At 50.7% G+C, this 14,373-nt stretch overlaps 2 protein-coding genes across 4 annotated transcripts in view; both read right to left on the reverse strand.

Moving 5' to 3' along the window:
• CAPN5 (calpain 5) overlaps nucleotides 1-14,373 on the reverse strand; it is a 53,553-nt gene that overhangs the window by 12,202 nt on the left and 26,978 nt on the right. For all 3 annotated transcript variants that reach the window (XM_010576609.1, XM_010576608.1, XM_010576607.1), the window contains one exon: nucleotides 8,152-8,283. In XM_010576609.1, the coding sequence (XP_010574911.1) occupies nucleotides 8,152-8,283 (132 nt within the window). The remainder of the gene's footprint in view (nucleotides 1-8,151; nucleotides 8,284-14,373) is intronic.
• OMP (olfactory marker protein) lies at nucleotides 4,811-5,342 on the reverse strand. The gene has a single exon (XM_010576606.1). The coding sequence runs from the start codon at nucleotides 5,288-5,290 to the stop codon at nucleotides 4,811-4,813; it is 480 nt and encodes a 159-aa protein (XP_010574908.1). The 5' UTR covers nucleotides 5,291-5,342.

Genomic DNA, 14,373 nt, shown 5'->3' on the forward strand with positions numbered 1-14,373 from the left:
TTGACTGGCCCAAGAGCAAGGGTTGTATTCAACTGCCTGGTGGCAATGAACAGGGACCAGACACTCTGCATACATCTACTCTGCTAAATAAAAGTGGGAAAAGAGAGGTCCCCATCCCCAGAAAGTCTTCATTCCTCCCTGTCAAGAGCTATCATACTCATCCAAGCAATCACAGGGAGGTGACTTGCTAAAAGAAGGAAAAGAGGGCCTGGGGTGAAAGAAACCCTAGAGCATCTGAGGGGCTGAGGGAGCACAGGTTTGGTGTCATTCCACCTGTACTGCCAGTGGGACAGGCACAAGCGAAGGGTAAATGCCAATGTCCATAGTCCTTCAGGGCTGCAGGTATCACCAGCTTTGATTTGAATGGAAAATCCACCCAACAGTTGGGACAGAAATGGGCACAGCCGTGGAGAGATGCTACATCTAGGAAGATCGGCATTTTATTTAGAACCAGGACATAGAGACACACAGCAAGGAACTGCCCCACCACAGCTTAGCTTCTGTTGAGAGTGAAGGCAACATGGTTTTACTTCATGGCCAGGGTGAGGCCATGTATAGTTAATGTAGCTGATAGCTGACAAGTACTGAGTGATTCAGCTGCAGTGATGTGACCGACTGTCCGCACCTTTGCTTCTTTACTTACCTGCTCCCAAAGCATCATGACCTAAGTGAAGAAAAACCCCAACGTGCCCATGGGGAAAATTATGTTCCAATACACCAAATAATCACTGTCCTGTGGAGGCAGCTGCGAGTGTTCGGGTGAGGTAGGACAGGACATAGCTCCATTGCACAGAAGGAGGCTCTTCAAGAAGTCCCAGGCCATGGTGAGACCCCCTGCATTGTGCCTTGGCCCTTGTTCAGCTGCCACAGCCTTCTGGATTTTTTTTTTTTGGCTGCCATCATGAAGCCGTAACCCTGCAGAGAGACTTCTCTCTGCAGAGCCCCCCGACTCCTTAGCTACCAGCAACAATCCAGCCCAGGGCTTTTATTGCTCCTACACTGAAATATTAATGATGCCATCAGCCCTGCGAGCTCACTGGCATTCTTGAGTTGTCTGGATCAATAGAAGCAGAGAAGACAGAGCCATGAAAAAGAGCTGCTTTTGGAGGGTTTGGTGTTTTCCAGCGATGCCCCAGACTCCCTCTGGGAGAGCGCCAGGAAAGGTCAGACAGCCCTCCATCAGTCCCCATCGATTCCCTCCTGACTGGAGCTCATCCTAATGAATTGTCATAGAGGACCATTGTGCTAATCAACTTGCTATTAATATGGGCTTAGAAATGATTATGTCATTGATTAGAAGCAGCTTGTCAGCCAGAGATAGTAGCGACAGCTTCCAGCTGGCTGGTTCTGAGACTTGCCATTACTGTCAGTGGTGGCAGGAGATACTGTTCCCCACCATCCTCTTCTGTCCCTTCATTTGGGGACAGCACTGAAAATACCCTCTGCCCCTGTGGGTAGCAAAAGCGGTCAGCCGTCATGCAGAGCAGGATCCAGGAGCAAGGACTGGTCGTGTTTCTACACTGACCCAAGGGGAAACGAGAGGAGCCTGACCTCCAGAGCCCAATCTGTCCTCAACCTGCCAAAGCACAAGGTGTGAGCTCAAACATCAGGTTGCTCCCCCCAGCTCCTCCCAGAACACAGCATCCCACCCAGGCCAAGGATCCCTCCAGCTGCTTCACCCCCCGGCCAAGGTGTCTGTGACTCCCCTGGGTGTAGGAGAGAAGGGGCAGCTCTGGATGTGGTGCCTACGGGGACACCAGACTTTGAGGCATACAGCACAACCCCTGACACTGTGTATTACCTGGAGGATTAACCTGGGGTACATCTACAAACCCCAGCGGTAGCTGGAACCCAGGTCCCTCCAGGAGATCATCATGCGACTGAGGTCCACAGCTCCCACCCGCTCCCAGGAAACCTCCCCAGCCATCTCCATCCTTCCTCAGCAGATGCTGGAGAGCATGCCATGGACCACCCATCCCAGGATCCCACTGAGTCCTGGACTCAACTTGGTTGTGTGACACTGAGGCAGCGGAGACCACATCTCATTCACCCAACTGTGCTGCTTTTTGCTCAGGGGCTCCCAAAATCTGGAGCTGTAACACCCTTTAGTGGGACAAATCTACAGTGAAAAGGCTTAGAGATGGGTAAATTGGGAGCCCAGTAACACCAGGTTCATTTCCCTAAGCTGGTTTAGGGCTTTTCTCATTTTTCTTAAGAGTGGCTAATTAAGGGGAAAGGCACCTGTGACCCTGGAGAACTGTCCCTGATCAGAAGGAGGAATTGGCAGACGCCGATTCCTCCAAGCAGGGGCTCTTCTGCGGGGAACTTGCCAGCACAGGAAGGGGATAGAGGGACCCAGTTGTGCCAATCTGCTGAACCATGGTACAAACCGAGATGAAATGCCCCTGCAAGATGGGACAGAGTGGCGTATCTGAAAGCCTTTATGGGATGCTGAAAATCTGTAGGGAGAGTTTCAGTGACTGGTATAAAGAGGGTCATCTTCCCTGCAGCAGCGAGCGATCGCACTACCCCACTCACCTCCCACCCCCAGCTCTGGTGGAAAGGAGAATTCACCTGAGGATCATTCTTCCTCCTCTGCCCAGCTTCAAACCCCTCCCCAAACCACACAAAGCTGCTAAATGCTCCATTAAGCCTTTCACACCAAGAGAAAAGAAGGTAAATGTTCATTTTACTTTTTACAGGAGATAAAAAGGTGCTCAAAAATACCAACAGTGAGTTGAAAATTGGTGGGTGCTGCTTTAATGCATGCAGGATTGAGGCAGCTTCCAAAAAGAGCACGAAGACACGCACAGCCTCAGTCCTTAAAGGGAACCATGTTGACTAGGCTTTTATTTACTGCGGCACATCAATACCCAGCGAGGTATCTGCAGCAAGAACTCTACCCCAGCAACGTAGCAATGGCATATTGTGAGACCTGGTATGCAAAAACCCCTTTGGATGTTGGCAGTGGCTCCTGTTATTGGGTCTAATGTGGTCTGTAGTCAGGAGCTCTGCTCTGGGATGTACAAGGAGGGGTCTCCTATCAGAAAGTCTGCCAGGACCCTAGAAGTGGGTTTGGCCCATAGTGGGCCAAGCAGGGATGCATCTGCTTTTATCTCTCCTCACAAAATCCAGCATTTCTTGGGGTCTAAACAAAGACATCAATCTTTCTGGCAATGCCCATGGCATGGCTGTATGATGTGAGCTTTGGTTGTGGGCAAGACTCAAAGCTCCCACCATCTCTCCAGCCAGTAGCTGATCGTCCTGCTTTCCTTCTCCTTTCTGCCTGGCATAGCTTGTGCATATCATTTTATACACTATTGCGGGGCTGGGGAGGGCGTGGAGTCTGCATCTCTGGAGGCTTTGAAGAAGAGGTTGGACACTTTTGGGGATAGTACGCAAAAATCAGCAGGCCATGGATACAAAGTCACCTTTTCCTGGCTTTCCCATCACTGTCCTCTCCTTACACAACTCAGGAAAATCTCAGGCCATACCTTGAGGAGCGCTCACCCACAGTTGAGTGCAATCTTAGCAAAGGACCAGTTGTAATAGTACTCGACTCTTTCAAAGGACATTTCTATCTGTGGGTCTCAAGAAGTGTCACCAAAGTACCCTCCACTTTTTGGTGGAGGAAAAGGGAACATCCAAAGTTAGCAATTTATTCACAGTCATGGGACAAGCCAGGCACAAAGCACCTTCCTGCTCCTAAACTTGTGAAGGTACCATCTCCCCTCTCTGCTCCCAGGGCCACCCAGACACCGCTCCCTACCTCAGCATTTGTAGAGGGTAGGAGATGCTGCTTTTTTGGGGACAGCAGCAGCAGGTTCCTTGCTCTGCAGTTTGCAAAGTGTTCTGCAGCCTCATGGCTCCCTATAGATGCTTCAGCATATTCATGGGTGCTTTAAGGCCACAATGATGCACAAACTGTTTTTGCTGCAGGGGACTCGATGCTGGCTCAGACCTACAGCCTGCTCTGAGCTGCTGGCTCCTTTGCCCAGCTCTGCACACACATACACGCCTGCTCCAACCCTTCTCAGGACCAACAATCTCCAGGCAGCACCAGGTGAGCAACATGCTGGTCTACACCTCCCCACAGTGACCCCCAGCAAGAAATGGTGGCAGCTCTCAGGAAAAGGGTGGTCCAACCTCCCCGCACCAGTTTGTCCAGTGGGTTTGCAATCTGCAGCCTACAGCGTGTCCAAATGTACTTGAGCTTCACAGTAAGGTAATCCTCCATGGGACTGGTCTTCAGAGACACCAAGCAGTCACAGTCACAGTGGGAGTCACTGCAAGCACTCAGCATCCTTGCAAGGAGAAGCACTCCATCGCAAACAAGCCCTCCCTTTTTAACGGCTCGGATGGAAACTGGAAGCCAGAGCTCTCTCCAGGTTGTCTCTCCTGTTTCTGGTATGGCAATTTCTTACTTTTTTTTCATCAGGCTTTTGTTATGCAGTTGCCACAGTTGGAGGGCTTAGGGCAGTCTCATATTTCCAAGCCAGCAAGACCCTGCGCCAGTCAGACCCGGTGAATCCCTGCTGAATTCACAAGCATGCAGTCTTATACTCTAGGTAAATACAGCAGCAAGCTCATGCCCCCCTCCTCCCCATCACTGAGACAGAGGACAGCACGTATGGGGAACGTTTTGCAGGGCTGGGAGGCTCCAGAAGCGCCAGGCTGTCCTCCACTTTTTCATGATGCCGTCCCTCATAAAAAAAAGAACAACGTAAAAACTGAACCAAGAACTGAACTGAGAGAAAGAAAAGCGAAGACAAATGCAAGGCTGGAGCAAGAAGGGCTGAGCAAGAGGGGATCAGGCTTTAAAAACAATGGAGCCCTTCAGCTGAGCCGGCTCGAGGCCATCGGTGAAAGCGAGGAGGAAATACATCACCTTGCGGATCTGGGCTAACTCTGCTATCCGCTCCCCAAATTCCTGGGCATCTGCCTCATTGCACTCCACCTCCTTGGCCCCTGGCTTCTTCCAGAAGATGCCCACTGGCTCCAGCAGCTGCCGGTTCATTAGGTGGGTGAGATCAGGAGTCCAGTGCTGGGAGGTGCCGGTCACCGTAACTTTTCCAGGTCTCTCCAGCTGGATGTCCCAGCGGAGGAAGCGCAGGTTGTGCTGCCGGATGAAATCCACTCGGTAGACGTGCTCGTTGGGATGCAGCAGCTTCTCGCCATCCTGGGGCTTCATGTTTTTTTGCTGCAGGCTCTGGAATCGCAGCCGCATGCACCGGGTGAGCTGGTCATCGTGGACGAAGGGCAGCTCGAGCATCCCTGCCTCAGCTGCCATCGCCTCGGCTGCTCCTCTGCTAGGTCCTCAGCAACGTTTGGCTCTCAAACAGGACACGCGGGGGAAAAAGCCACCAAGCCCCCGGAGCTGGTGCCCCCTCTCCACGGTCCCAGCGGTGCTAGGCAACCCAGGCCAGTGACGCAAAACACCCTCCGGGGCTTCTTCTGGGTGCCCTCCCGCCTCGTTTGCAGATTAGGAACCGATGGTGCTGCTGTGCACGATAATCTATAGGGAAGGGATGTCTGATGTCAGCCTCCCTGGCAACCTCCCTGACAACCGCGGCTCGTTAGCCCAAAACGAAGGCGTGCAGTCAGGGATGTCACCCGCCAGGTCTGGGTGGCAGTGGCTCTCTCTGAGTATGGGGTCATGGGATAATTCAGGTTGGAGGGAGACTCTGGAGGGGTCTGGTCCAACCTGCCGCTCAAAGCAGGTCTTACTTCAAGGTTAAATCAGATTGCTCGGGGCTTTGTCCAGCCCATCTTTGAGTATCTCCATGGATGGATCCACATGCACAATGTCACATGCACCTTGCTTGGACTGCTTGGTGTTATAGAGCCAGATCACACCTAAAGCCATGTAGGGTCAGCCAAGGCTCAGGAATTTAGAAAACAGCTCTAAATTAAATTCCAGTACCCCATTCCCACTCAGTGACTCAAACAACACAGGCTTAATGGGAAGTAGGGACATGGAGAGAGCCTTGGGATGAGGTGGAAGAAAGGGTGTGAATAAAATCATCTCTTGGGATACACAGGGATGTGCTGGCCCGTCCTATTCCCTTGAAGGTATTCCTCCTCTCCACACTTAAGAGAGACAGTTTCACTGTGTGAATTGGAGCAAGGGACACACAGAGCCTGGTTACATCCTGGTGTAAATCAGGGTTACATTTTCTAGGAGCAATGGGAGACCTGGGCCAAGATCCCTGCGCTCATATTTCAGAGATACTAACACTTGCATCAACATCTTTCAGCTCCTCCTGGACCCTGAATCAGAGACATTTTGGTGTCTAATGACACTAAAACTAGGTTTTAACCTAGGTTTAAAAACCTAGTGTTTTGCTGCTTTGTCTGTCCTCTCAACTGTTGCTTGCATCAGCATATTGACCAGTCAGGACTAGAGGTTTGCCTTGCAGGCATTGGGTCCTATGTGTGAAGATGCCTGAGGGCCAAGAAGCAACAGGTACCTCCAGCAACGTTATCACCATTGCACATGCAACTGTACCAGGGACCAAGAGGTCCACTAGTTCTGGGCCAACGAAGGGCTCCGCGATCAGGCAAGGACCACGGTCTAATCCCAGCACATCCAGCAGAGCTGGTGTCTCTTTGGACCAGGGGGTTATTCTGTGCACTCGATGTTTCCCATTTTGCTTTAAAAGTTGCTGCTGCAGTTTATAGCCATGCTTACTCCCTGCAGTTCATCACGAGCTCTCAAAGCACTTTGCAAAGGGGGAGCAAAGGTCCCATCTAATGCAGAGGTCTCCAAAAGCAGGCGTGTGCTGAAGCATGCCTGACCAGAGCCCAGTAGTGAACACCACAGCAAACTGAACATCATGGGAAGGGAAGGCTTGGGGAGAGGTCTGCAGCTTGTGCTTTTGTCAGAAAACAAACCTGAAAGAAAGAGGAGGCAGGTAGAGAAGAGCCTCTGAGAGTTAAGGGCATGGAAAATGAGAAGTCATAAACACCCACAGCCAAATTGCCAAGGGAGGAAAAGCAATGACGTTGGCAAACTGAAATAATGAGGTGTCCAAAGGGACCTGGCTTCTGTTCGGTTGGCATTTCCCAGGGTAGAGCTGGAAGTGAATGGTGAGGAGGGAAGACAACTCTCCCGCTCTCCCTTGGGAGACATCGACGCAGAGGAACAAGCTAAACAACCCCTTGCAGCACGCCTGTAATGAGAGCCACAACAGCCACCACCACCACCACCATAGCCAACAACAGCTAGCCTGTTCCCACATAAAGAAAAACCTTGATTTTAGCAGAAAATGGGGATGCTGCAACAAACACAAATTCCTGAGCTTAGTGTTCATGATCACAAAACCCCCACACAGCAGAGACTGGAAGTACCACAGCACAGAGAGCAGATGTAAAGGCGTAGGGTGGAAGGACCCCTTTTGGGTCTGTTGCAGCAGGAGGCTGTGGGTGAAGCAGGTGATGCTGTCTGCACACACTGTAGGACTTTGGTGGCTGCCTTTTGCAATAAAATCTAGGAAAAGGTGCTTGCAACTTGCTGGTCGCTTGTCCTACAACGAGGCACGCCTGGTGTGCTTTCTGGCCCACGCTCCTTGGTGGCTTTCTGGCCCACAACAGAGTCCCTTTGGACCCCACGCTCGAAGGAGCACTGCTACGTGGTGCAGTCCAGCCACGGGACATGCCAGGGATGGATGTTTTGGGGAAGCAGTGGCTGGGGAGAGATACTAATACCCTCAAATCACCCTACCTGCCCCAGCGCAAGGTGTCTCATTGCCAAGGTGGGCACATGCTGAGCGGCCAAAGAGAGGTAACACCGTGGGAACTAGGGAAATGGGGCCAAACACTGCAGCTGAACATCCTCAGTTTTTCTGTTCTTCTTGTTGCTTTTTAGGTTATTTTGGAGTGGGGAGGGTCAGATTTAGGACCTGGAGGACAGGATGGGACTTGATCTGCTTGGTTAAGGAAAACTGGCCAAGGGTTTGGCTTGAGTGTGATGGGACTGCAGTCATGACGACTAATTCCCCTTGAAAGATTGTCTTTTAAGGGAGGTTTCTGCACATGAACAGTTTTTCAGGACCTGAGGCACCCCTGAAGAACCAGTTTTTGAGCCAGTCAAACACAATGCGAAGCCAAGGCCTTGAAGACAGGCTTTCCCCTGGCACGGGAACTGCTTACCTTCTGCCACAGAGACTCCCGGGACGCCAAGGAGGAGCAGGCAGCCACGAACCAGCAGTTCCCAACCTGGCCCTGGTGTAAGTCATGGGAGCTGATCCCGTCCACAAAGAGATGTGGATCATCGCAGATTTCCTGTGGGATGGGAGAAAAACAGACACACTGGGTAAGTGAGGACATAGGGAAATCAGGAGCAAGGCCTCTCAGCAAAGGAAAATCTCTTCCTCTCTTTCTCAGGCTCCATTTAAATCCCACCTGCAGCTTTCTGCTGGCCTCATTTATCACACTGGTGGCAGGAGGACCTTGTCCTGCCTTCTGCTCTCACCAGGACATGGGCAGCATCACTGCCGAAGTGACGCCAGACCTACTCCCTATTCTGTTCCAGCATCAGCACAGATTTGCTATAATTATCCCTGGTGATAATGATACATACTCACACCATTACAGCCCTAGTGACCCATCCCCTCTTCTAAGTTCACTCTTTGTTATTTCTCATAAGCCCTTCAGCTCTCTCTACTCTGTGAATGCTTTACCAGCTTCTCCCTCTCTTATTTTGCTCTGGAGAGCATGAGAGCATCACCCAAACCTGCTGTTTCCCATACTGGAACTTGTGGATCCATCCAAAAATAAAACCCTGCAGGAGCAGGGCAGAGCCAGGCATTTAGATGAGGAATCGCAGTGCCTAAATCGGACAGTTCACCCAGGAAAGCTCAACGCAGATTGAGGGCTCAGCCATGGTTGCAAGAAGCCAAGTGTCCTCTTCCAGATCTTGGAAAAAATTCAGTGAGCCAAAACTTTGCAGTTGGGCTAGGAGACCTATACTCACACGAAAGCCAGCATGGTGGATTCTGCGTGAGCACCGTGAATGGAGAAATTTGGGCAGGAGGAGCTGGGAGGTAAGCTCATCCCTCCAACCTCTCAGGCATCAACCATGTCGCCTTTCCTCTGCCCGGCTCCTGCCAGACTCCCTTCATCCCACTCCCACTCGGAACCCGGCCAAGAAAGCACTTAAATAACAGAGGGTGTTGAGCAAGCTTTGTGTGAAACACCGCTTTTTTTTTTTTTTTTTTGATTTTTTCTCCTGATCAATCCAGTTTGGAAGGTCATGTCCAGCTGGAGGCTGGGAGCAGATGGGACAGACAAAGAGCTGAAAGAATCTCTTCCCCTTTGTTATTGCTTTTAAATTGAAGGGGGGAAAGGAAAAGCAGATTTTCCTTCTTCCCCCACACCTCCCAGTTTTTCACACTGGCTGCACCTAGAATAACGTTTCCCACAAACTTTGCACATGAGGACTTTCATTGCCTCTGCCCATCACGGGGAGGAAAAGGAATCGCTGCTTTGTAAGCACCTCCTGCTATTCCCACCTAACCCAGCCAGCACTGTACACCTAAAATATAACCTGAGCTCCACCCAGACACAAACTGGGCAGGGATCAAACCCAAGGGAGAGGACTAATCCCCTGCCAGCTGCTGGTGTTGCAGGAGGTTGGGATAAGCGCTAGAGGGAGGCAAGCTGACAGCCACCAAAGGCAAGAGCCAACTGCTCTTCCCAGCATCTCTGAGTGCAGACAGGGACGGGAGAGGAGCAGTGGGGTTTATCTCCGTTTATCTCCAGTTTCATACCACGCGTCTCCAAAAAGCAAACGCCACATCACCCTCCCGGCACCACGACTCCAAGAGAAGAGGGCAGCACACAAACGCGCACACCCACATGCATCCTGGGAGCCTTTTGGGTTCAGGCATCAGCCATCACAGAACCAGCTCAAACTGCCCCGTGGCACCGGCGGCTTCAGCAAACAGTGAGTCCATCCCATCCTTCATCTCATCCCAGCCAAATCCTGGGTCACGGCTGCTCCTAGTCTGGACACAGATGGCGAACAGCAAGGAATAGGTGGGGAAAGCCACAAGCTATGGCTGCAGGGAAGCTATGGCTTCCATGTGTTGCTTTTAACTCGACCTTGGCCAAGAGAGCCATCCATGCCTCTTCACCTCCGAGGAGAACCTGTCTTGGAGGATCCCGAGGATCCTAACCACCATCAGAGATGATTTGCGCTCCCTAAAAGTGCCTGCTGAAATGGCCACTGAGCTCCAGGCAACAAAATAAAACTTAGAGAAAGCCTGTGTGGATGGTCCTATGGAAAGATATAGCCTGATAACACAGGGAGTGCCAAACTAGTGATTCAAAATTCTGGTAATTCATATACTCCTTCCCACATTCTTCCTCCTGCAAGGGATGTGGGACAGAGGTGGCAATCAGAGCCAGGGCTGGGAGAGGATTTTAAGGTCCCTGTTGATGAGAGGCTGATTGCAGATGTACCAGGTCCGGCTTACGGCAGCCCAGAACAGGCCAATTTGCTCCCTCAGGCTTTGGGTTACTGAAGTCCATTAAGGAAAAAAAGACCCAATCAGTGCAATTATCTTGCACTTGGTGATGTAATTTTGCTTCCCACCAAAAAGCATGTAGGCTTTTCCTCTGCTCTCCCCTTTACTACTTTTTCCCCCAACACAGACAATTTCCTTCCAAATCCATTTAAACCAGAAAATATCACCCTCATCTCCTCCAGCTAGCCCAATTCCACACAGGGTACTAATGAGCAAATCACCCTCTAATAGGCTTTATAATTGGTGACTGTCTCATCATAAATGTTTCCCAGTGCAGATTGCTGAGCTTTAGATTCACTGGGGATCTGGATCGTATCAAGGCAGCTGTGGGGAGGGAAAAAGCTAAGGGGGGAAAATAACCATGTGAGATACAACATCTGCTGCATGCCAGGACCATTTTTTGCTAATAAGATATTGCAAGGAGCAGACTAGCCTAATTGCATTGCAGAGCCTGGCTGTTTGAGGAACAACACTTTCACTCAGACTTGCAAAATCAGCAAGATCGTCTATTAGGGTGGCTGCGCTTCCCCTCTCCCAGGCAACGGGGAACCAAAAGGATCCTGTGTCATAAATGTCACTCACACAGCCAAGAGAGCAAGAGGCGTCCAAGCACGGCGAGCAACGGTAACAGAGCTGGCACAAAGGTCCCTGCGCTGCCTTGCTGCACATACCTGCATTGGGATGTGATTTTGCAAAAAGGGCAATTAAAAAATTTGCAACAGGGTGACATAGGGGAGGGGAAAAGGTGAGTTTAGAAAACCAAGGGTCTGTGTTTTCAGAGGGATTTTTATAGAATCATAGATTCATAGAGTCATAGAACGGTTTGGGTTGGAAGGGACCTTTCAAGGTCATCTCGTCCAACCCCCCTGCCATGGGCAGGGACATCTTCAACTAGACCAGGTTGCTCAGAGCCCCGTCCAACCTGACCTTGAATGTTCCAGGGATGGGGCATCGACCACCTCTCTGGGCAACCTGGGCCAGTGTTTCACCACCCTCAGTGTAAACCATTTCTTCCTTATATCCAGTCTGAATCAATCCTCTTTTAGTTTAAAACCATTACCCCTTGTCCTATTGCTACAGGCCCTATTAAAAATTACATCCTCAGTGACTCAGCTTCACACACACCAAAGGGTAGGTTTGGTTGAGAATATCTACACCCTATAAAACTGTTTGTGGAGGTTTGTACTGCCTCAGTCAGGCATCCCTAATGCTAATCCACCCAGAGTATCTTAATGTATACACATTTGTATCTGTTATCAGCTCCCACACCGCACAAAGGGCGTTGGACACGCCACCCACAGAAAACAGGACTTGCTTGTACAGGGAAGCATCAAAAAAATACACTCCCCACCAAACCCATGACTCTGTGTACCTCAGCACGACGCCGTGCAGTTTGTTTTGGCACCAGAAAGAGTGGGCATGGTGGCAAACAAAATCTAAAGGTCAGTTTGCAGGTTTAGCAGCCTTGACGGGCCTCTGCGGTTTTATCTTCCAGGTATCCAAAGTACAAAGGCATTACAGAGGTCTCTGTTAAAGCAACGAGACGTGGAGAGACGCAACATGCTGTGAGAGCACCGTACCTCTCCAGGAGCAGACAGAGAGGGAGAAGGATGGGAAGAAGACTGAAACAAGCACAGAGACCTCGGACCCACCGTTCCCGTTCCACCCGCACGTGCTCTCCAGGGATGCACTCTTGGAAAGCCTCACCATTACTCAACCCAGGACTTGTTCGGTCTCTACCCAGCCAAGACTGATGTAGAAGCCACCACAGCCTGGCTTTTAGCATCTCAACACATGCAGACGCAGCCCTCCCCAGACTGCCTCTCCCACAGCAAGTTCTTTTGATGCGGCTGGTTGCAGAGCCGCTAAGAAAAAGTACTCCCTGGATCCTGACAGCCCTGAGATCTGCAGATCTCGGCACCAAAGCAGGAAAGTCTTCGCACATCTTGCTGACAAACTGGGGGGTGGGATGCTCAGAGTGGTGAGATGCTGCACCCCAGGTTACCCCATCCAGAGGCAGAAGTGGTCCCTCTTGGTTTCGAGTCCCAGTCACCGCACGAGCCGTTGTTCCTTCATGGAAATGATGTCATCTGGCTCCTTTTCATGCTGCATTGCCTGAGCCAGCCTGACCTTTACAAGTGCCCACAACTACAGTCTTGAGAAGTGAAGGAGAGGACAGTGAGCAAACGCAGCAGCTCTCAGAAATGGCTCCACCTGGATCTCCTTCCCTTAAATCTTACTACATGTAGGCATGGGCTCTAGGGAGCTACACTGGAGAGGTGGAGGAGGAGGAGAAACAAAAATAAGCTCCCATGGCTGGTTTAACTTTAACACCCTATGACAGATATACCCCTCTGATTCATCACAGTGCTGCAGGCCACCTTCTCCCAAGTCCCCCCCATCCTCCATCATACCCCAGTCTTGAGCTCTCCTACGGATCCCCTTTGACCAACTCCCTTGGGACGGTGCTAAGGACTTGCAGGATGAGGACTTTGGCTTGAAACTATCTCCATCAGGTCCCAAACTTGTTCTTGGAGAGGTTCACAGTCACGTTGGTACAAGTGAGGGACCATGAACCACAGGCATGAGCCATGAGGATCTTCCACAACTTGCATCACTTTTGAGCCATCAGTCCCCACCCTGGAGGACATGGTGGTGGGGACCTGTTGGTGGGAAGGGAGGAACTTATTCAAGTAAGCCCTGCCGTGAGAAACCACAGTATTTTGGGAGGAATGGTCCAAACCCACCCACTCATCTCAGAGCTATTGTGAAATCCTGGAGCAAGCTGATGTGGCCACGAGCTTGGCTGCACCATTTCTGCCTCCAAGTGACATAATTCAGGTCTGGCACTTGCGCCTGCTGAACACTGCCCTGCCTGAATCCCAATTCCTGTGTCTCACTGAAAGCCAATCTTCTAAAACAGGATTGGGCATCTAAATCATGCAGGGGATTTTTAGTTTTGGGTTTGTGGGTGTTGGTTTGGTTTTTTTTTAATTATCCTAAAAGCCAAGTTATTGATGGGAAAAGAAAGAACCTGAAGCTGCAAAGGAAAATTATCCCCACCCTCCACTGTGCATATCTCAGATCAAAATCTCCTAACTACTTTTCTATGGGGATACCTCCCACACCCCCTTGAGCCATACTGTCCCAGGGTGAGGAACCACCCTTTGGTTTGTGATTGTGTCATATTTATAGCACAGAAGCACCTCAATCTAAGACCGGGACTTGACCCCACCACAGTCCAAATTAATCCCTGACTATGCAATGACAATGAAGAGGTTATCATGAGTTTAAGCCATTTAAAGAAATGACTTCCAGCCCACACCTATTCTGGTTATTCATACCCTGGGTGTAGCTTTACAGAGAAACCCGCTTTATGAGAAAACCACCCTCTAGGAATGTGAACTCATGAGCTTCTGTTAGCTGGGAGAAGGGACAAAAAGGGGCATTATTTAGAGAAAATGATTCAATATTCAGCTACCAGGAAAAGGCTGAGCTTCTGCCACTGTTGAGAGAAGGAAGCGGAGAGGAACTTGGCAGCAGGGTTGGCCGTAAGCACCCAGCGTTAGCTGGCACTGGCTGGCACCTCCAAGTGGGGGGTTCACCAAAAAGGATGAAGCCTGTATTTAACAACCAGTGGGGATCTTCCCATGAGGCCACAGGCTCAAGTCATGAAACTGCAGGAGTTCCCAGAGACGCCAAACTCAAGCAAGCTTCATCTCTCCTTGGTAACATCACTTTCCCCTATGGTGATTTTCTCCTGACCTGCTCTACTTTCCCAGTAACACAGGCAATACACAGCATTTCCAGATGAGACTTTGAAGCCTTCAGTTCATGCTCAGGT

The sequence above is a fragment of the Haliaeetus leucocephalus genome, unplaced genomic scaffold (genome assembly GCF_000737465.1).
Source record: "Haliaeetus leucocephalus isolate CR32 unplaced genomic scaffold, Haliaeetus_leucocephalus-4.0 Scaffold536, whole genome shotgun sequence".
NCBI classification, from domain to species: Eukaryota; Metazoa; Chordata; class Aves; order Accipitriformes; family Accipitridae; genus Haliaeetus; species Haliaeetus leucocephalus.